The following is a 24,559-nucleotide window of genomic DNA, read 5'->3' on the forward strand; positions in this document are numbered from 1 at the left end:
TTGCCTCAGTTAAATAAAGCAATATGGCAATAGCCCCCCCCCAAAAAAAAAGGAGTTGTAATTATACTTAAGGAGTTAAAGATATCCTCACTATATTTTCTTTAAATATATAGTTCTTGTCTTCCTATTCACTACTACAGTACTCTCTACTGCTGTTTACCTTTGCCCCAGAATTTTCTTTACAGCTTAATAACCATAGTTTGTATTTAACTTGACATTTGGAATTCTACATTGCTATGAAAACTGTCTTTATCATAAACTCTTTACTTTGACATTCAATAGTCTTTTCTCATTGTGCCTTCACTGTAAAAGCTTTCCCAAGCTATATGTCACTATATGGTGGCAGTGCATGCAGACAGACAGGCAGGCAGGCACACAAGTATGCACACATGTATGCACAGGCACACGTCTGCCCCCCCATAGGCATTATTATGATAAAGAAACACTGGAAACTGATGCCAACCCCTTCACCACAAGAGATCCTTTGTCAATTGAATAAAAAAAAAAAAAAAAAAAAAAAAAAATGTCAAATTCCCACGTGTCATCTTCCCACCAGATCTCATGTTGCTCACCTGACATGCTTGTGACTGGCCACAAGCAGCTCAAAGTCCGGCCCAAAGGTCTGCAGGGCATCCACCAAGAGCAGGGAGTGCACACTGAGCGTGGCTGAAGTTTCATGGGGACGCTTGCTCAAGTGGGCCCGTACGCCTGTCACCTGTAGCTCTGCAATGCTACGCCCACGAGACTGCAGCTGAGGGGTTAGAGAACAGAGGAATTAAAATCATCATCACTGTCACTGCTTTAACCATCTTCATCATCATCTATCACAGTTATCATCATCACCATCATCCATTTCTTTAGCTAAAAATAAGGTAAGGTAGGATTAAGAAACACGTAAAGAGTGTGTATGAGAGTGGGAAAATTATCAACAACATTTCCAGTGAAATGGGCCACACAGTCATTTACTTACCATTTAATGCCAGGGGTGTCAGACACAGATATTGGGCCCATAGTCCCTACATCAAAAATACAAATAAATCAATAAATAATAAAGTATGTGTCAGACCCACAATGCCCCTTTTAAGGTGTGGCAGTCCGTGGCAAGGCTAGGCAATGGAACCAACTAATTTTGAATGCAAATGATTGGTTGTATTCTTTAAGCGGAGTAAATGTTCTATGCACACTTTTAATTTCAAACAGTCACACATCTGAATGTTGCTTGTCCCATCTGTTTCCACTAAATGTTGTAAGTACTCTAATTAGCATGGAAGTAAAAAAGTTACTACATGACAGTACTGTGATACCAACTCTAACATGAAAGTGAAGCTTGGACCCAATTGGAGCAACAGAAGTCAAGAGTGAGAGCAGTGAAAATGAGTTACTACACAGGAGTCTGTGGAGTCACATGGAAAGACAGACTGACAAATGAGGATGTGAAGGAGCATGGTGGTGTCAACGTGGATGTGATAGGAAACGTTAGGAGAAACACACAGAGATGGTTTGGCCATGTGGAGAGGTTGGAGAGTGAAAGACTGACGGGGAGAATGTATGAGAGTGAGGTGGAGGGAGGGCAAGGGAGGGGGAGGCGAAGGATGAGATGGAGGGATGGGGTGGAGAGGTATATGAGAGAGGAGGGGAGTGAGCTGGGAGCAGGGCAGTGAAATGGCGGGGGACAGGGCGACATGGAGGTGATTTGTTTGTGGCCACCCCTTATGAGATTAAGGCATCTGGCAGCAGACAGACAGACAGAAAATACTGAAGCAAACAGCAGACACTAAAACTATTAGTAAGGACCACAGCATCATCCAGAGTTGACAACACACATAAGATACTCCACCATTCATCACCAACCCTATGATTTGAGATGTACCCTCCCTCATAACCCCATCCAAATATATACTGAACAACCATGGGTCATTATGCCTCACTCCAACACTGACATTGAACCACTCACCTAGACATCTATTCTTACACAGGTTTTGCTACCAACATAAAATCCCTTCACAGCATTCTATAGCTTTCCATCCACACCATACATATATAAGCCTTCCATTCTCCTTCACTATGTACTTTGTTACACAATTTTTGTTTTCACATTCAGAAATGCAGTAAATACCAAACAGACCTTCTCATATGCTTCTTAAACACTCTGCTTTACTACACACACACACACACACACACACACACACACACACACACACACACACACACACACAGCATAAAAGATGCCATGCTTTTTCTTAAGGAATCTCCATATTCATGGAAGCCATGGTACGGCTGGAATTTTCTATGGACTATAAGCTATACCAAGTGCCAAAACCAACTAATTACTTTACATCAGATACTGACAATTGTTGGGAAAAACAAAATCTGATGTGTACAAGGTCTATCTATCTATCTATCTATTGCCAGACGCCTCAATCCCGTTTGGGGTGGCCACAAACAAATCGCCTCAAAGTCGCCCTGTCCCCCGCCATTTCACTCCCCTGCTCCCAGCTCACACCCCCCTCTCTCATGTACAAGGTGCTATCTAAAATTTTCTGGACCGGGACTACGATGCCTAAAGGGTTGTAGTAGCACGATGCGAGTCAGAGTGCCATGCAGTGTGGAGCTTGGTGAACGTGGGGATTAGCGATGTTCATTTGTCTGCTGTCATGTACGTATCGTCAGGCTATTTTCAAGATGGATATAAGAAACGAACAGTGAAGTTGCATCAAATTTTGCGTGAATCTTGGAAAAAATGCAACAGAGACTCTGGCAATGGTTCAACAAGTGTTTGGTGAGCAATCTCTTGGTCGGACACAGGCGTTTCAGTGGCATGCGCAGTTTAAGGCCAGTCAAACATCGGTTGACGATGACGACCACACAGGGAGCCCCTCAACCAGCACAACTCCTCACACTGTCGCAAAAAATTCAGCAGCTCATCCGTGAGGATCGACATTGGAGCATTCACAATGTTCGTGAGGAAGTGGGAATTGGTTACGGGACATGTCAGGGATTCGCACTAAATAATTGGCTATGCGCTGCATCACAGACAAATTTGTCCCCAGGCTCCTGATGGCTGACCAAATGCAGTAATGCGCTAATGTCTGCACTGAGCCTCTTGGACTCATCTCAGAAGATGAAACCTTCTTGTCCAGGCCCCCTGTGACTTCTTTCTTCTCCCATAAATGAAGATCAGGCTGAAAGGGCATCATTTTGATACCACTGTGGACAACAAGAAGGAACAGCAAGTGGTGCTCGACACTCTCATCGAGAAGGAGTTCCAGGGAGCGTTCCAGCAATGGCGGAAGCGCTGGGACTACAGTAGTGTATCAATGTGCAAGGGAACTATTTCAAAGGTGATGGCAGCCAATAGGAGCTATGGTAAGTTTTCATTTTTATATAGCAATTATCCAGAAAATTTTGCATAGCACCTCATTTTAAGATCTACAGTAATACTAGAGTTTCAGCCTGAACCTAGATTCTATACACTTGTGGATGAAGCTTCCTCCTTGAGTGATGGGTGTGTGGCTAGTTACCAATCTTGTAGCTGCACTTCACTCTCAGTGTACTATCTCCCAGGATCAACAGTAGCCAACTATCTACTATACTACCTGTTATAATTTTTTTTTTCCCCAAATTAATATCCTACAACACTCAGAAATATAAGCAGTGAAAATTTTTGGGGGGCTCACCATCCACTCATTTGACATAGTGCTGCTCTTGGGTGCCTGTCTTTTCCTCTCGTCCTTCCTTCCTCTTGTCTTTCTTTCCTCTTCCTTCTGTCTACGGATGACTACACTGATTAACAAACCAAATGGTTTCCTGTACACCAGGAAACCATTTACTACACTGGGTGGTAACAATATAACTAAATTATGGTGCCTGGTGGTTTGGTGAGTAATTAGGGCGCTCCAATCGGATTGAGCCGGCGCAGGTTTATATCCAAGGGGTGGATAGGGTTTACTGCTCATATAATGCCACTCAGGGATAAGTGAGGCTAGTCACTCTCATCTTAAATGTCAGGACCAACTTGCCTAGCCCCGGGCTCCTACGCTCCTCATGGGGCAACACTTAATTGGATGATGATGAAGTTTTTTGGAAACAAATACCATAATTCTGAATCCCACCACTAGTAAAACACAACAACCTTAGAGAAAACTGTCACTGAAACATAAACCTCGTATCACCCTACTCACCCTGAGGTTTACAGACTCGAGGAGATGACATGTAACCTTCCGTACTGGACAATGGTAGTCTAGGCTTAGGCCCGTACACTTAGAAGGGGGTCGTATAAGACTGACTGTTACAATTCACCACTATCATTATCATCTATTATTCCAAATCTATTTCTTGACATGTTTTTGTGTGGGAGACAGGGTTGGGGTATTGATGATGATGAAATCACCTTAACTCTTTCAGTGCCTTAATTACTTTAATCTTCCAATTGCTACAAGATTCTTTTCAGCTTTGGGGGGACTTCTTGATATGGTGGAGCTAGATACAGTATCACCTTCAATATATTTCCACTACAAGAGGTTTCTCCTAAGCTGTATGAAATAAAAGGGCAGTGGCAAGAAAAAATCCCCAACATCATCATTTACATATTTTTAAAAAATGCAAGGTAGGAGGAAGCAAAAGCTGGATGTCTGAATGTTTGTTCTCTTCAAGGAAAAAAATAAATAAATAAATAAAATAAAATAAATGAGACAAATTCAAGATTCATTCATTTTGAGATGCCTAGACACTTTGCATTTAAAAGACTGGTCATAGGCACAAGGAAATACAGACAGAGGAAGACAGTTCTAGTGGCAACCTGTTACATACCTCCAGTACAGTACTTATAACTAAGTTAGTATTGTGTTCACCTTACCTCAAGAGAGAGTTTATCCACTGTAAACTGGACAACCAAAAGCTTGCCGTCGTCAGTGGGTGAAGATGACCCTTTGCTGGAGTCCCCATCACCCATCGTGGAGCCATCACCCAAACCCAAGCCATCCAGCGACAGCAGTGTGTTGGAACGGGTCAGGTCCTGCCCATCAACAAACACTCCCCGGCTCTGGCTGCTACTACTGCTTCTGCTTAAATCTGATGACTGTCTCCTGAAAAATTATCATCATCATCATCCTTTCATCTTCACTGTTGTCATCATCATCATCATCATTATCATCATATTCATCCATCATCATCATCATCATTGTCAATCATCATCATCATCATCATCACTGTTAAAGGCAGGTATTAAATGCATCATGTTTTGCTCAGAATGCTGCTCCTAACTCTGCTCAGACTCGGTTAATTCTTTCAGTAAAATTTCTGTCATTATCATCATCCTATGTTAACTCCAGAATATCCAGTGAGAGGAGGATGTTAGAACAGATCATGTCCTGTGCTGCTCATCCACACCAACTCTCCCTCTGCCAAGACTTGTGCTGCTGCTTCCGATGACTGTCTCTTGTGTAACTGACTTCTTCAGCATCCTAGCCACTAGCACATGGAGGAACTATCAACTGAGCCATAACTATGTAATCCCCAAGCCAAACTTCTCATACTAGTCTTATAACTTTCTGTTTTATCTCTGTTTTGCTTTGTAGTATGGGTCAGTTGGATTCACTGGAGAGCACACCTTCACCATGCTCTGTTCTATGTCAGCTCTCTTGTGACACTTCAGGATCTCTTCCTCTGGTGATGATGAGGAGCCTACACATGGTGGCACTGTGGCCCTGGGTGGAGCAACTGCAATGTCCATCCAGGAGCCAAACCTCCTCATATTTCCCTAAATCTACCCATGGGAAGAACCCTGGTATGACCCTGGTGAGGCGCTGTCTATCACAAGGGGTCACCACATCCCTACACAGTGTATGTATTGTAATGTACATGCCAGCTCCAAAGAGGCAGTTGCTTACCTGCAGTTGGTAGGTCTGCTCAGTCAAAATGGGTTAAGGTTGAAAGTCAGCACACACACCCTCATATAATGTCTTTCTCACTACATCCCTTCTGGTCCAGTACAGTACTTCTAAGTAATACTTCTACACCTCCTCAGTAGTTTCCCAGCTCTTCTAAGGATATCCCACCATCTGGTTTTACTCCACATATCCACTGGTTAATCTGGTTTAACTCCACATATTCAATGGATTATTCTCATATTGTTTCACTACAGTCCCATAATATCCTCCTCTTTTATTCCACATTTCACTTCCATTCATTTAGACACCACCGACACAGGTACCAAATCCTTTCCCTTTTGTGGACAATGACATTTCACAAAGGGCAGCAATTTTCTGAACCTTTTCAATCCATTTATGACCCCTGCTGTGGTGCTCTCCCAAGCACCATCCCCTGCACTATTGACATCAGAAAGGTGGCAGTCACTGTCCAAAACCTCCAGTGACTCACCTCCTTTCACCAAGGATGTTATTGATCTACCATTCAAGTGGTATGGCTGCAACCCAATATCAAATCAGCTGATTATCCACTGTCGAACACAAGCTGTCACTCTCTTTGTTCTCATGTACGGTAGACAATGTTTGCAACAACTACAGAAAATACATTGCCATAACAAGCACACACCACACTGCAGGCGCAGCTTGCATACCGAAACAACGCTACCTCAATAAACTTAAATATGAGTCAAAGACAACAGGCTGATGATTGCTCCAGTCAAATCCACCAATACACTGATCATCACCAGCAGCATCATAAGCTGTAGCCATTGGCCCTTTACCTTGGAATGTCTGCTGGTGTGGGATCTTGTGATATGAACTTTGTAAAGAGTGTGTGTAGAGCCTGAACCTTCTGCTCGTTGATATGCACCACCAGGCGAGGCAGTGTGCCGGCCAGGGTCACAGACGGCCACTGACGCCCCTCGTTGTGCTGCATCACCACCACACGACGCTCCAGCTCAAGGTTGATGCTGAACCGATCAAGCACGTGCATATGCCCTGCAAAAAAAAAAAAAAAAAAAAAAATAGTGATTCATCATCCAATCTTTTTTTTGCCCCAATTGGAGCATTGAGGCTGGGAGCTAGGCTGTTCAGTCCCGACATATAAGGTGAGGGTAACCAGCCTCACTTCCCCAAGTGGCTTTAGTGAGGAATAAACCTCAACCATCCAACTGATGCAAACCTTTACAGGCCCCACCTGGCTGGAACACCTTACCTACTAGATCACCAGGCATACCAATAACATATGATAAACTATGATGAGACCTTGTTATAACAGACTAACTGGGGGAAGGACCTACTGTATAATCAATAAATCACACTGTATTTCAAAATTAAACTGCATGTCACTTCTACTCGTACATCCAGGACTATGCAAGAGAAAATATGCTCCTACCCAGTTACCTGAATATGGCCTTCATGCATAGAATGGGAACAATGATGACAATTGTGATACACCTGAACAGTACCTAATAACACAAATGTTCACAAGGTTAATGAATGCAAGATATGCTCTTTACATTTTCCAACTAGTCCTTACTTTCAGCTACTGCATCTAAAATTTGCATACATGACCCAGCTCAAACTGAAAAAGTACGTGCATGACACAGCTTAAGCTTAAGCTATAATATTACATAGATATAGGTGGTGCGACCATCATCCATTCACTTGATGTAGTGCTGCCTACTTCTTCCTTAGCTTTTATCATTCTTTTTCTGTGCCTGCCCTCCTCTCTTCTTATATCTCCCATCTTTCCTGTCACTTCTTATTGCTCTTCTTTTCTTTACAGGTGGCTTTACTAACAGGTTTCCTGTAAGCCAAGAAACCATTTACAATGCTGGGTGGTAACCATATAACCAACCCATACATGCTCCCTACGTGTCAACAAGTGGGTTAGTGGAGGGTTAGTGCCCCTCCCCGTAAAACCAATAACTCAAAGTCAAATGGCCACCCCTTTTGGGATTATGGCATCTGGCAATAGATAGAAAGATGTAACTACTGAAAAATTAAAGTTCACCTGGCCCATACTTCTACCCATTATGTCAATGACTGAACTCTAAGTACACTGCGGTAACCCACAGTTTTTAAAATGTAGGGGCACAAGGCTTGACTCCTAAACTCATTAAGGGCAGATAGCTAGCCTACTCCCTCTGCTGGTATTATTTGACTGAAATATCTCTGTTCACCTCGTTTTGTTTATAAAGGCTCCAACATGCTTGCATGCGTTGGCCTTGGTCACCTAATGGTGGCTCTTCATGCTGCTTGATCTTGGGCAGCCTCCGCATTCAGTCCCTTATCCTGGAGGCCACACTCTGTGATCTCATCAAAGGTCTTTTTCAGTCTGCCTCTAGCAACCCTACCCCCAGTGTTCATGCTTCTCATTTTCTGCAACCAGTTGTCATCCCTCATCCTTTCCACATGCTCAGACCATCTCAGTCTACCCCTTCTCATCACAACACCAAATACACTCCAGTTCCATCCTTCCTCTCAGCTCTTCAATCAAAATCCTTGCCCCCCCCCCAAGACCTTGCATTCAAGGATGCACTGCACACCCACCTAATCATTGTCTCACTACCATTTAGCATTACACTCCCAACACATGCACATAAAGGTCCCTTGGAACAGAGGGAAAGCCTTCTCAACATCAGGAGAGGCAACAATTCCCTGAATTTTTTCTGTAGGATAAACCATCTTGCCAGCCTTACCTGTGCCCTTGGTATAAGCAAAGTGCCAGTTGTCTCGAACTTTTCCCACCAACACCTGCATGTCACACAGCCGAAGGTCATATCTGGGAGGAGCGGGGTTATGGTCATGTAATAAAAGCAGGTTGAGATTCACATATCATAATCATCCATACCTTTTTTCCCACACCAGGGTGGCATGAGGTAAGGTCCAGGAGAGAGAGAGAGAGAGAGAGAGAGAGAGAACTACTCAAACTGCCAGAGTGTGTCACATTGCTATTCACAACCATTCCAGCCCTCAAAATCTTGACTCCATTGCACAAGCAGAAAATCCTCTCTTTACATGCTTCATACCACCATCATAAAGTCAATCAAACAATTTTCACTTTGCCAGGATAAAAGGGGAGTGCCAAATCCATCATAAACTTCCTCTGCATAAAATTCCTCCAACCTGCCTGATACTTTCAGTTACACAGCCTCATCACTCTCTATACCTTGCCTTGCCTTCACACACACACATACACACATATCATCATCATCATCCGGACCTCCTTTCCCACCCTAGGGCAGGGTGAGGAGTTGCGATGTCCAGACAGCCCAAATTCGCCCACTCTAATGGGCCATGCTTCCATTTGCTCACCATTCAAGCTCCAGGAATCCTGGCTCTATCTAATATGCCAGAAACACTCACCACGTTCTGTAGCTTCACATAAATGTATCCGACAGAGTCAAGCCGGACGCTGTCATGTTAAAAAGAGGTGCCAAATCCCTAATAGAGCACTTCTCACAATATTCATTCAGCCAACTCGATCTCTTGTCAGTCCCCTAGCCTCACCAACTTCCAAACCTCTCTTCCTCACACACTCATCCACCATATCCCTCCACCTTCTCCTTGGCCTACCTCGCCTCCTCCCTCTTTCAGATTCGCTCAGATATACCTTTTTCAACACTCTATTGTTATCCATTCTCTTCACATGACCATACCATCTCAGTACACTCTCTTCGATTCTGGTGTCCACAGGCTTTCTCACTCCACATCTTTCACAAATCACATTATTTTGTATCCTATCTGCTCTCTGTACTCCATATACATTCCTCAGCAGTCTCATCTCCACTGCTCTCACTCTTTTCATTTTCATGCCACATCATAGTCTCACATCCATATGTTAAAGTTGGCACTAACACTCCTTCATGTAAGCCTTGTGCAGCTGCAACACTCAAGCCTCTGTTCCTCATCACGGCCTTCATTGCACCAGCTACTTTTCTTCATTGTATCACTCTACTCTCCATTTCTTTTGCACATTTCCCTCTCTTTTCTATCACTGTACCCAGGTATTTGAACTCTCACCAATTCCAGTCTCTCTCCATTCACTGTATCATCACACTGGGAGTCACCTTCTCTCTCAATAACCATCACTTTACTCTTTTCTACATTTACTCTCAAGGCATTACACTCACAGCCATCAGCAAAACTCTGCACTAGTCTGATCCATACTGTCTTATGCTCTTCTTCCATCTTTGCTAAAAATGCTTCCAAGAAATTGGGACTTATGTACAAAGTTCGTGAGTTATTCACTGACAAGCAGATGGCCACAATATACAAAAGTCATGTGCATTCTCATATCGAATACTGTTCACCACTGTGGAGTGAATGTTGAGCGGTTGCAATGAGGCAGTTGGACAAAATTCAAAATAAAGCCTTTAGATTAATCAATAATCCTGCCATTACACAGGACCTTCCTCCGTTATCAATATGTAGAGATGTTGCTTCTTTAGCATTATTTTATCGATATTTTTACCGTAAGTGCTCTGATAAACTGGCTTCAATTGTGCCTCCCCTTCACATTTTCTCCCGAAATACTCGGGCAGCTGCGAGAGCCCATGAACTAATACTGTACTCTCTCCCCCACAATGTAGAACCTCTGCTTATCAAAATTCATTTATCCCCAGAACTACTACTCCCTGGAATTCTCTTCCTGGAAGTTGTTTCCCACAAACATTTAATCCACTTGAATTTAAATCCAGTTGTTATAAATATTTTATGAATGGAGGATGCCTTTAGGCACATGGACGTGTTTTTTTTCTTTTGTTTTTCCTTCTTCCATTCATTAAAAAAAAAAAAAAAAAAAAAAAATCACCACAAGTTTCAGTGGTGTTATTCACCTTTCTCCCCTGCCGTTATTTATAACTGTTTTGTTATGAAACTGCTACATGTTATAAATGAATAAATGATCTTAATGAAAGAAAAAAAAATTATCATCATCAGCCAGACCTTTCCTGCCCTAGGGCAGGGTGAGTAGCAGCAATGTCCACACAGCCCAAATTTGCCCATTCCAATGGGCCACGCTTCTATTCAATCATCATTCAAGCCCCTGGAATCCTGGCTCTTTCGGATACGCCAAAAACATTCACTATGTTTTGTAGCTTCACATAAATGTATCCGATAAAGTAAAAGAAAAAAAAAAAGAAAAGAAAAGAAACTACCATATTTTATCATTCACGCATTTATTCAATGCTGATTTCTCACAGATATATAAACATTTCATCAATGCTTGCTGACAGAAGGTTGTAGAGCATTCAACACACATCGACGAAATGTTTATACATATATCTCTAAAAAATTGGTAGGCGGGGGCGCTCACCATCCACTCACTCGATGTAGTGCTGCTGTCGGGTGTCTGCCCTTTCCTCTCCTCCATCCTTCTTTCCTTCCATCCTCTTCTGTCTTCCTTTACTTCATTCTTTCCTTGTACTTCTGCCTACGGGTGACTTTACACTCCCTCTTCTGTCTTTCTTTCCTTCATTCTTTCCTCTTCCTTCTGCCTGTGGGTGACTGTACACTGAGTGACAAGCCAAATGGTTTCCTGTACACCAGGAAACCATTTACCATGCTGGATGGTAACCATACACCCAAATTTTGGCACCTGGTGGTTTAGTGGGTAATTATTGAGCTCCAATCGGATTGAGCCGGTGAAGGTTTATATCCAAGGAATGGTTGGGGTTGACTGCTCATGTACTGCCACCCAGGGATGAGTAAGGCTGGTCACTCTCATCTTAAATGTCGGGACCAACTGCCTAGCCCCGGGCTCCTATGCTCCTCATGGGACAATGTAGGATTGGATGATGGACAGATGGATGGAAAAAATTGGCGTTGAATAAACGAATGAACGAAAAAATATGGTAATTTATATTTTCTTTTCTTTTTTCTTCTTTCATTAGTATGATCATTTATTCATTTATAACATGTAATAATTTCAAAACAATACAGTTACAAATAAGGGCAGGGGAATGAAATCATTGAAAACGTTTTATGATGTTGAGCCAGCTGCTACTAGAACGACCAGGTGTGGTCAAAGACTGTAAGATATTTCTGTTCTGTACCCCACAGAAATCTTTCCAATAGAGCTAGAAGTGTCATTGTTTATGAAAATCATTGCAAATAAATGCTCTACAACTTTCAACAGGCATTGACAAAATGTTTACATATCTGTGAGAAATCAGCGCTGAATAAATGAGTGAAAGATAAAATATGGTAATTTATTTTCTCTTTTCTTTTTTTTTTTCATTCATTAGGATGATCATTATTCATTTATAACATACAGCAATTTCACAACAATATAGTTATACATAACGGCAGGGGAGAAAGTTGAATGGAAATGACGCACACATCACTGAGTGAGGGGTGTGTGGCATGTAAGGTCTAGGCTAGCCTGTGGGGGTCATGCAGTACTCAGAAGCGGTTGGACACAGGTTGCGTTGAAAGAGTTCGAGAGGGTTAACATGGTTAACTAATTTTGGATTCATAATGACTTCTTCAAGTTCTTGCCACATATCGTGTCTTCAAGTTCCTGCAATACATACCTCTAACTGCTGCCATTCAAGACCAGTTCCTTTAAAACTGGTATCAAGAAAAGAGGATAGGTTGACTGGATAGACAGGTAGAGACAATGCAGATATAAAAATAGAGCTCATCACTACTCACTTGTCATACATGTGGTCGTGCAGCATGGCCTCTGAAAACTGAGCACTGGAATCACACACTGAGGATTTCCTCTTAAGCTCCTCCCAACCCACTGTCACTGTTGTATCCGATGGTGACATATTTTCAAGTTCATCTGGGGTTGAACACGGTGTGGCAAACTCATCTGTTAGAAGAAGAAAAAAAAATGGTGACTGATTTTCATATCATCCTCTGTAAAGTTCAAAGACCCAAGACTAGGATACCACAGCCCACCAGGCAAGTGTTGGTATTTAAGCTTATAACAGTCATCAAATGTTCTACACACACCAGAACATTCTGGGTGCCCCATAAGGGTACCAAACTATTGCCTGACTCTGATTTTATCTCCATCCTATGGATCAACAATCCTTCCTGTTACTTACCATAATGATTAATTACTCTAATTGTTTTCTACATGGATGAACAATCTGCATCTATCGCTTACCATATAAATCAAACCGGTGGCATAAAGGTGAAACTGACTATCATCTCAAAAAATAAACTAGTACCTGACAGCATGACAAATTATACTGATTCATATACAGTTCACCACACACATCATTCCTCATTCAGTAACACAATAAACTTACAGCACCATGGTAAAAAAAAAAAAATACAAAGCTCACACGAAAGCGAGTGCCTGTCTACCTGAGGTTTAAACCATAACAACAGTAATACCAGCATAAAGGCAACACATACCATCTTCATCACTGGCATTGTCTAGTTCCTCAGAGAGCTGCTGTTGGTGGTGGTGGTGGTGAGGGTGGTGGGAGGTAGGAGGACGTGCAGAGCAGAACATAAGCTTGCCAAAGTCCAGCACAACCAACGTGGCATTCTTGTCCTGAGTGTGTTCCGGGATGATGATGTGTGGTGCTGAGATATCCAGCATCACATCCCAACGTTTCCTTGTTATCTGAAACAATTATGTTGATAATTAACTCTACTGATCAAATGACAGAAAAGAGTGTGATTAGATGGTATTATCACACAATGAGATACTGGATGTGAACAGAGTAGTGAAAACAAACTGGTTAAGTGAATTATTCTGAAGATGGTAGGAGGTGTGGAGAGCCTTGATGAGGGTAGATGGATATGTTCTGTGAACAAGTAGAGTATGGAAACTGAGGAACTAATAAAGCTAATGAAGAATGGTAATCAATGAAAAACCACATTAACAGATGCACCTGACATGCTTTCATTCACTTCATAATTTGGCTGTTAACAGACCAGCTCCTGTCCCACAGGCATTATTATTTATCTGTTTATCATTTGGTCTGTATGGTGGTACCAACAATTTTGTAGGCATGACTGATAGGTGAATTAATACAAGACCATTTTAACGAGCACTAAGTTGAAAGTTCCCCAACTTCTGTGCTTTCCTGTTCCAATTTCTAGAGCTCTCCCACCCTATAATTTCTGGGTTGGATTCTGGGGCTGGGCTGGAATGGGGCTCAGATCTCTGCTAGAGGGTACAGGGCACTGCGGTTCCCAGGCTGCCACTTCTGCCCAATAGAGAGGGGCCTGAACCTGGGAGTAGCACCCCAGGAGGCTGCCCTATCAGTGGGTGTATAATGGCAGGGCAGTTAAAGTGTCAAGGCATGCCTGAAGGATGTCCCTGTAGCTGTCCTGGCAGGGTGCCCCGAGGCCATTGCCACAGCCACTGGTTACGGCTGACGGACTATGGGTCCCAGATTCATGCCTGGACTTGGGACTGTGTGGGTGGGTGGGGCCTGTGGTCTACCTCTTCCCATTATTTATTTTTACTGATTAAGACAAAAAAGAAAGGGAATCAAAGCATGCCTGAGGAAACTAAATCTCCCACGGGGATCAGAGTGGCATCATAGAATGTGGGAAGTTTCAGAGCAGAGCAGGAGAAGCTGAGACGCCGAGTAGGAGGTGAGTGGATGTTGGATATGTGAAAGAAGTCAGATAGAGGGGAGGATCAGTCACGATGACTGTCAGGAAGGACTGCCATTACAAGTTATTTTGGCAGGGTAGGGCAGATGGATATGGTGGTGTGGGAGTGCTGGGTAAGGAGAAATGGGTAGAATATGTCATGCATGTAACGACAGCAGGTGATAGGGTACTAGTAGTGGAAAATTTTGTTCGGTGGGAATATGTTTTCATTTTTATCAGAGTATGCTCCACAGGCAGGCTTGGATGAGGTAGAGAAGGATAGATTCTGGGATGACTTAATATATGTAGTATGTGGTATGGGGGATGATGAGATTGTAGTTTTGGGAGGGGACTTGAATGGTCATGTTGGTGAAGCTGCTCTAGGATATGAACGAGTACAGGGAGGATGTGCATATGGTACAAGAAATGAGGAAAGGGAAAGGATACTTGAGTTTGGAGAGACAATGAACATGACTGTGTGCAACACACACCTTAGGAAAAGAGAGAGTAGGCTGATTACATAGGAGTCTCGGGGAAATGGAAGCCAGACAGACTATTTCCTGGCCTTTGATTAATGATGCTGCTGTGAGCAGGGCAACAGGCAGGATGCAGGTGGGGAAGGCAGCAGGTGTGTGTGAGATGACTGATGAAATGTTGAAGGCAGAGATATAGGAGTGGGGTTAGTCACTGACTTGATAAATATGATTATCAATGAGTGTGCTGCCTCAGGTGATTGGCTGAAGTGTAATTGTAAATGTGTACAAGGGGAAGGGTGACGTTCTGGAAAGAGGAAATTATAGAGGCATACAGCCTTTACACCAGATAACGAAAGTAATGGAGAGAGTTCTAAGAGGTATGATCGGAGAATACTGATGAGATGCAGTTTGGGTTTATGAGAGGCAATGGGACCGTTGATGCCATATTCATTGTTCAACAGCTGTAGAAAAAAAAAATACAGGTATAGGAAAGAAATGGGATCTGTATTATATCTTTGTTGATTTGGAGAAGGCCTTTGACAGAGCTCATAGAGAGGTGGTGAAGTGGGCAATGAGAAAACCTGAGATCGAGGAGTGGCTGGTTAGGTTGGTTATGGCCATGTATGTGGACGCTCACATCCAGGTAAGGGTGAATGGAGATCTGCGAGATGAGTTTTCCGTGAATGTTGGTGTGCATCAGGTGTCAGTACTGAGCCCCTTATTGCTTATCACGGTACTTGATGCTCTCTCATGTGACTTCAGAAATGGATTCCCACGGAAGATATTGTATGGTAATGATTTGGCGCTGATTGCAGAAAATGAAAGGGAGGAGAGGGAAAGATTTTGGAAGTGGAGAGATGGCATGGGACACAGGGGCTTGAGAGTACATGCAGTTAAAACAAAGGTGATGGTATCTAGGGCTGGGGGTGGTATTTTCAAAGAAGAGCAACAGTGGCCATGTGCAATTTGCCACAAGGGTGTGGAAAGTAATTTCATCTAATGCAGTGTTTGTGATAAGTGGGTGCATAAGAGATGCAGTGGTATTAGAGGTAGACTGAGAGATAATGCTGATTTCTTGTGTGTGGTGTGTTGGGGAAAGCATGCGGAGATTGTCAGGCATGAAAGGACTGACCTTGCTGGTGAGACGCTTGATACTTGGGAGACATGTTATGTGCTGGAGGTGAGGCTGGAGCTAGCTCTGAGACTAGAGTGAGAAGTGGCTGGAAGAAGTTCAGAGAGCTGTTGCCTATCCTGACACTGAGAGGACTCTCCCTATGTGCTAAGGGATCTTTGTATGCGGCATGTGTTAGGAATGTAATGCTGTATGGTAGTGAGACCTGGGCAGTAAAAGCAAAGGATATTTGCAGGCTCAAACGTGCAGAAATGGCAATGATTAGGTGGATGTGCAATGCGTCCCTGAGTGCAATGCCTTGTGGGGCTAGGTTTATGACGGAAGAGTTGAGAGGTAGAATGGGACTGGAGTGTATTGGTGTTGTCATGAAAAAAGGTAGACTGCGATGGTTTGGGCATGTGGAGAAAATGTGGTATGATAATTGGGTGCAGAAGGCGGAAGTGTTAATGTTAGGGGTAGGGTTGTGAGAGGCAGACCGAAAAAGGCCTGGGATGATGACATTGAGTGTGATCTCAACGATAAGGGACTTATCAGGGAAACTGCCATGGATCAAGAAGGAGAAAAGACAACAATGATGATGATAATACTTAACCCCTTAACCGCGGGGCGTCACTTTCGTGACGCTTGGGAGCAAGGGATCATACCGCGGGGCGTCGCTTTTGTGATTCTGTGTTATTTTGAATTCACCCGGGCATTCCAGTGGGGGCTTGTATCATCTATCAGTACTGACAATGTCCAACACTAGTCAGCACTCCTAATCTCATCTGTACTCCCATCCATTGTTGACAATTTAGCCATTTCTCCCCGTTCTTGACTCCCCTCCCCACCCCCCCTCCATTACCCTATGCTCTCGCCTGCCCGGCCATGCTACGCTAAGTAAATCTTCCCTGGAATTTTTCACTGATTTCATCCATTGAAATAAGCCCTATGTCGTATTCTTATACCAAATAATATATACAAGTAAGAAATCAGGTAAGTGAGAGTGCCATACACCTGGAATTGGCTAATTATCACCTGACAACACCTCACGTGCACTCGTTCGCTAATTTTCGCTGTTTTTTTCCCCTTGAAATATGCCGTATAATCTATTTTCGTAATAAATATACATGTAAGGAGAGAAGGGAGAAGCCTAAATGATATTTACATTCACCTGGAACTACCTAATTTATAATGTATTGTCTAGATTTCCTGCCAATCATATCAGTGCTACACAAAGCTGTTTCAAGATTTAACATTGGTAGCTCTGATTATATATCTCCTAAGTAGGCCTCTAATCTATTTTCGTAATAAATATACATGTAAGGAGGGAAGGGAGAATATTTACATTCACCTGGAACTACCAGATTTATAATGTATTGTCTAGATTTCCTGCCAATCATATCAGTGCTAGACTTAGCTGTTTCAAGAAGTAATATTGGTAACTCTGAATAACCCCTAAAGCAGGCCTCTAGGCTGCCCCTGCGTTATCAGTGTACTCTCATCTTCCGAAGTGAGAGGACGTACGTTTCATCTTGCTGACTTCAAGGCCTTTTTTCACCCCCATGCAAATGGCTCTGTGACCTTTACCCCCTACTAAACCTCGTGTGGAAAGAGGTAAAGGGCTGACAATTGATAAAAGAGTGACTATGATCTTTCTATTGAGTAAAACAGTGCAAGTGGAATTGTAAATAATGTGTAAATAATGTGTAAACAGCAAGTGAAAGTAATGAATGTAAATATACGTGAACAATGGAAAATAGTTTTATAAGTTATTTCAAGTGACAGTGCACAACACAGTGTAAATAAAATAGAAATGTAAATAACGTAAATAAAATAGAGAACGTAAATAGAAATGTAAATGAGTAGTATTATAAGATTACGAGTATATACCCTAGGAGTAATGAAAGTGAAAGTTTCACTCTAGCATGTCTGAATGCTATGAGTTATGAGAGTGAAGATGAAAGTGACATTCACTCTCAATGCCAGTATACAGGACGAGAAAGTGAATGCTACGTATTTTACTGAAAGAAATTGAATCCCTACAGTGACAATAAACTAATACTACTGAAGGAAACTTATGGATAAAGACTGTAGATATATATAAGTGTTATATAGTAATAGAAATATAAAGTGTGAGGGGTTTTATGAATAATAAATGACAGGCTACCATGAGCGAACTAGTGCCAGTGCGACGATCAGACGCGCTCGTAATTTCCATTGCTTTCACAGTGTTTTTTTTTTTTTAGTAGGGATCCCAAACTACTTGAAAATTGTAGAATAGTGTTTATAGTGTTTGTATCTGGCTGTGGTAATCATATTACGGGTTGTCGGGAAGTGTAAAGTGGAGACTTCGTTACCCTACTTCAGAGGTCTCCACAAGTCCTACGGTAACCGACGAAGGCTCAACAATCATTCCAGGAGAAAGCTGAAGGTATGTGCCATAAGCATATGTAATTTTATTATTCCAGGACTAATAACTGATTTTTGGCAAATATTTTTTGAGAGTCTGTCGGAGCCCAAATAACCCCGCGGCACACGCAAGTTATTGGTAAACAAGCCCGCGGTGTAGGGGTTAATGAAGGATGTTGGCTCCAACTGGCTAAAAACCGAATCTTCAACACTATGATATCTTTATTATTATTTTTGTTATTATTATACAGTATCTGTGTCATTTACTCGACACAGTGCTGCTTTAGGTGTTTGCCCTTTCCTCTCTTCCATCCTTCCTCTTCTGTCTTTCTTTCCTTCATTCTTTCCTCTTTCTCCTGCCTACAGGTGACTGTACACTCCCTATTTTGTCTTTCTTTCCTTCATTCTTTCCACTTCCTTTTGCCTATGAGTGACTCTACACTGAGTGACACGCCAAATGGTTTCCTGTACACCAAGAAACCATTTACTACGCTGGGTGGTAACAATATAACCAAATTATAGTGCCTGGTGGTTTAGTGGGTAATTACGGTGCTTCAATTGATCTGAGCCTGTGTAAGTTTATATCCAAGGGGTGGTTGGAATTTACTGCTCATGTAATGCCACTCAGGGATAAATGAGGCTGGTCACTCTCATCTTAAATGTCAGGACCAACTTGCCTAGCCCCGGGCTCCTATGCTCCTCGTGGGGCAACATAGGATTGGATGATGGATGGATGGATGTTTGTGTCATCACTAGTCCTGACAATTTCATTCAGTCCTGGAGGTCTCTTATAGATTCCATTAATCATGCCACTATTAGGAGCCTAAGCAGCATAAAGCTGGATGCTGGCATCGGAGAGAGAGAGAGAGAGAGAGAGAGTCTCAGCCCTATAACTGCTTTGTGTCTCTCAATGGATACAGCCAACCTTCTAAAATTCAAACTTCAATATTCTATATAAGATTACTTAATCAGTCATATGAATCCATGCTTCCCCTTAAAGGAATCCCCATAATGGCCATGGTACAGCTGACATTTTTTATGGACAGAGAGCCAAACTCCAAAACCAGCAAATTACCCTCCAACAGCTGCTGAAAACTACAAGGTAAGTCTAAATTTGAAATAAGTCTAAAATATGAAGAAATTTTGGAAAAAAATGCTTAAACCTGGCCAGTTCCTAGTTTTTCCATTTGTTAACAGTTGGGCCTCGGTATACATCAGTTTGGTACTGAATGCGATAAACTGATAAATCATGATAACAATGGCAAAATTTGCTCATGCAATAATTGTGGTGCCCATGTATGACAATCCCTTGCGCACACAGTGCCTCCCACACATGCCAACAGTCAAATGTCTGAGTCTAGATGGTCGTCCAGTGTTTACAGTCATTATGATCTCCATTTCCTTTCATTTCATGCATGCAAGGCCACAGAAACACCAGTGCTATTACCACATAATAGTGCAAGTTCATAACAAATAGTGCAGTGTGCATTATGAAGAAGAGCAATACATTTTTGTGTGTGTGTGAAATACTGAAACTTGTGGAAATACTGAAACATGTCCAGCAAGGTTGCTACCTTTAATGGAAAGTGTGGTGCTAGTTTGGGTGCCAAGGACAAGCCTACAAGGGTAAGGTTTTTTGAGGTATTTGGTTAGGGGCCCTTGACCCCCAACTGAATCCATGTTATATTGTGCTCAGTATATGATAAATTGTTACACCTTTGATTCCTTCTTCCTCGCATAAAAAAAAAAAAAATTAAATTAAAAAAAAATAAAAAAAATTGCCATACACTCCCCGTATACCACGGCATGACTGCACTGGGGTCATGGTAGTGCTAAGCAACCTACATTGACCCACTCTATGTCACCAGTTGCAGTCCTCTCAGACTCATTATGGATTTTACTCCTTTACAATGGATACCTAAAAGCAACCATGTGTTACTGATAATGCTATACTCCCCGAAAAGAAACACACGACACTTCTCTATCTAACTACTGCCAGATGCTTCAATCCCATAAGGGATGGCCACAATCAAACTGCCTCCATGTTTCCTTGTCCCCTGCCAATTCACTGCCCTCCCCCCAGCTCATATCCCCCTCCTTCATATACCTCTCCACTCCATCCCTCCATCTCATCCTCAGCCTCCCCCTCCCTCTTCCCCCCTCTACCTCACTCACATACACTCTCCTCATTAGTCTCTTGCTCTCCATCCTTCCAGCATGTCCAAACCACCTCAGTTTATTTCTCTTAACGTTTTTCTATCACATCCATACCACAACGCTCCATCACTTCCTCATTTGTCAGTCTGTCTCTCCATGTGACTCCACATGCTCCTCTCAGATAACCCATTTTCACTGCTCTCACTCTTGACTTGTGTCCCTCCAACAAGGTCCTAGCTTCACTTCCATATGTTAGAGTTGGTATCACAATACTACCATGCAGCGACATTTTAACTTTCATGCTCACTTTTCTATTTCTTATCACTTTCAAAGAACCAGCAACCTTTCTTCCCTGTTGTATCCTTTCAAGCATTTCATCCTCCAAACTTCCGTTCTTACTCATCACACTACCCAAGTACTTAAATGCACTCACATTTCACATTTTGTCATCATCCAACCTCACTGTACATTCAGTGACTTCATTTCTCTTGAAGACCATAGCTTTACTCTTCCCTATACTCACCTTCAGATTCTGCTTCTTACATACTCTCCCAAACTCATTCACCAAGCCTTGCAGTTCCCCTTTGTCTTCACTTAACAATACAGTATCATCTGCAAATAACAATACAGGAAGTTTCCAGATGTTGCCCTCTCTCACGAGGGCCACTCCATCATCCAATGATGTACACAACACTTACCTGTATGAAATAAGCTGAAACATACTTGCATGAACTGGCCTTTGTCATGTAATGACAACTCTCAACACTGCTCAATCTCTGGTTGCCTCCCTATTCAGTCCTTTATCCCTGAGGTCACACTCTATGACCTCACCCTAGGTCTTTTTAGTCTGCCTCTTACAACCCTACCCATGACATTCCCACCTCTCACCTTCCATCCATTTGCCATCTTCCTTCCTCTACATGAACTCAAATCAGCTCAATCTAGCCCTCCTCTTCCTTTTCTATTATCATAAATCCCCACACACATAATTGTGAGTTATGTGCATCATTGAGCTGTTTCACTTACAGTAACATTTTGCCTGCACATATCCTGGGCTATAAGTAAAATGATTCACTATAAACACAGCCATCAATGATAAAACAATCAGAGACATAATCAGTATTGACTTACCACTTCCCCTTCCATTATCTGTTCCCAGTTTCTCTTCAGCTCCTGTTTGGTCTGCTCCTTCAGTTCCTCATATCTGCAATAATTACTCCAGTGAGACAAAGGCATGTTTTACACACTCAGCACTACAACATAATTATATAATCTAAAAAAAAACTACAGTACAAAGGCTTAAATTTTTCCTACACTCTATCTACTCTAGTACAATGACTTAAGTTTTTCCTACACTCCATCTACTAAAACAAACTCCAGTCCATTGACTTAAATTTCCTACACTCTATCTACTAAAACAAGTAACTTTAACAATACTTCTTATAACTGGATGGTTTCATTCACCTAAGAAAAGATCTCTTATAAGAAGCAGTTTGCAGATGTAGTTTCAGTTATACTCTTCCTGAATAGAAACAATTGTACTCACCTTCAGAAAACACCTTAGCACTGCAGGGGTTACTGTGGGATACAGGTAACTCCTTCATTTTGATGTCTATCTGGAGTTGACACAAGCAAGTGTATACAAAGACTTTTGAAACAAAAATGAATGAAAATAAAAAAAATGAAGCTGAGTACAACTGTCTGAAGATAGCAAGAATAAATTATGAAGTATATCAGTTCCTATATGACAAGTATCTAGCCCCTTCCAACCATTAACTCTTTAAGCCTGACGACATTTTAGGTTTCATTGTACTCTTGCTACCTCCACATGATGTTTTTCAAGCAGGGGGAAAATTTCCAAACAACAGGGGTTAGATGTAGCCTCCACAACCCCTTCTACCAGGATGCTTTCCTCAGGTACAGTATTGTATATACAATAACAGCTAAGGGAGGGGAAAAAAAAAAAAAGTATCCTGAGGACAAATGGGTCCATAATCTCTTGTCCATTCCCACATCTAATCACTTTCCAGCAACCAGAGAGATAGACACCACAGGAGAAAGCGTTATATACAGCACTCTTTCAGTGCTGCAGAGGGATTCCTTCCTACGTGGCATAACTATACCTTGGGAACTCCACAGCCTGGTTACAAAAACATCCTATATCTCACTACCTATCCCTCAAAAGGAGCATGATGGACTGGAAGAGAAGGGCAACTTTAGCCAGTAGTCCACCAGGCTGATGTTCAGATAAGCCTGGAACAACAACACTAACCCCTTCATCACCAAGGTGTTCTAAGCTGAATGGGATCATATTGGCCTGTACTCTCCACAGTTAAGGAAGCTCCCTCCCACCTTTTCCTTACCAGTTCATTTTTGCATATAGGTCCTGAATAACCCTTTGTGTATTATTTTTACCTTCAGTGTTTGTGTTGAACTCCTCCGTGGCCAAGCCAGTGGAGTTCATCAGGACTAACAGGCCAGCCCAGGCACCAATTTTTCAGGTTTCAAAAATCGACTTTTCTCGCTCGCCAAATTGAGGAGAAACATCTGGTGCACCTTGCAATGCAATTTTTAGCTTCCTAGACCCATCCTGTGCTTCGAAATGAGGCGCGAAAAATTTTGTCAAATGAATGTTTTACATCCCAGTGAAAACTAAATACAGGAGTAAAAAAACATCGCACTAAGTCTATTTATCTATCTATTGCCAGATGCCATAATCCCGCACGGGGTGGCCATTTGACTCTGAGATATTTGTTTTACAGGGAGGGGCACTAACCCTCCACCAACCCACCTGACACGTAGGGAGCACGTATGGTTTGGTTATATCATTACCACCCAGCGTTGTAAATGGCTTCTTGGCTTACAGGAAACCATTTGGCTTGTCATTCAATGTAAAGCCACCTGTAATGGAAAGAAAAGCAATAAGTAGTGACAGAAAAGATGGGAGAAATAGGAAGAGAGGAGGGCAGGCACAGAAAAAGAATGATAAAGGCTAAAGAAGTAGGCAGCACTACATCAAGAATTATCCATATTTTCACATCGCACTAAGAATTATCCATATTTCCAAACCCCTCAAAATTTCAATGGTGCTAAAATGGTTTGAAATGACTAGATATATGTATTGCAAACAACGTCAGTAAATAATATGGGAGGTTTCGGCCATGCTCCGATAAAACGTCATTGGATGCCGACGGCCACGGAGGGCTTAAAAGATGCAACATACACGAGTGCAGTAAGGCATAGCATGGAAAATAAATCATAAGGGAAAAGGCTCAGGGGGCTTCTTTAACTGACAAGATTATGGGTCACATGATTGCATTAATTCTATTCATTATCCAATTCAGGAGAACTGAGGCCCCAAGCTAGACAACTCAGTCCAGACATTTAAGGTGAGTGACCAGCTGCACATTCTACAGCAGCATCACATGAGCAATAAACTCCAACTGCCCTTTGGAATTAGACCCGCATGATTCACATCTGGCTGGAGCACCTTGACTCATTAGACCACCAGGCATCTAAAAATTGTATTAGGGCAAGGGGGTTAATGCGCTACATGGGTACACAGCACTAAGACCCACCACTGATCTCCCTGCAGGCATCACATGGTGGCATAATAAGGAAAACATAAACGTATCAGATAGAGCCAGGAGTCAGGGGCTTGAATGGTGAGTGAATGGAAGTGTGGCCCATTGGATTGGGCAAACTTGGGCTGTCTGGAAGTTGCTACCCCTCACCCTGCCCTAGGATGGGAAAGGAGGTCCAGATGATGATGACGATGATAATAAATGATGTCCTTGGGTTGAGTGAGTTAATATTATCTCGATCAATTCACCATGTTTGAGAGAAATGCCTTCGTGTCATGGCACAGATATAACCGAGCTGTAGTAGTAATAGTAGTAGTTGTT

General features: G+C 42.4%; 1 protein-coding gene across 1 annotated transcript in view; it reads right to left on the bottom strand.

The window, feature by feature from the left end:
* LOC145389776 (intermembrane lipid transfer protein VPS13D-like) overlaps positions 1-24,559 on the bottom strand; it is a gene marked incomplete at its 5' end in the record, with an annotated part of 131,135 nt that overhangs the window by 98,289 nt on the left and 8,287 nt on the right. The window contains 7 exon segments of the mRNA XM_080264940.1: positions 573-751; positions 4,856-5,081; positions 6,707-6,923; positions 8,630-8,712; positions 12,588-12,750; positions 13,305-13,518; positions 21,786-21,858. Of these exon segments, the coding sequence (XP_080121066.1) occupies positions 573-751; positions 4,856-5,081; positions 6,707-6,923; positions 8,630-8,712; positions 12,588-12,750; positions 13,305-13,518; positions 21,786-21,858 (1,155 nt within the window).

The sequence above is a fragment of the Coenobita brevimanus genome, unplaced genomic scaffold (assembly GCF_032717465.1).
Source record: "Coenobita brevimanus isolate Jiangsu-jjx unplaced genomic scaffold, ASM3271746v2 jjx.HiC_scaffold_2061, whole genome shotgun sequence".
In the NCBI taxonomy this organism is placed as follows: domain Eukaryota; kingdom Metazoa; phylum Arthropoda; class Malacostraca; order Decapoda; family Coenobitidae; genus Coenobita; species Coenobita brevimanus.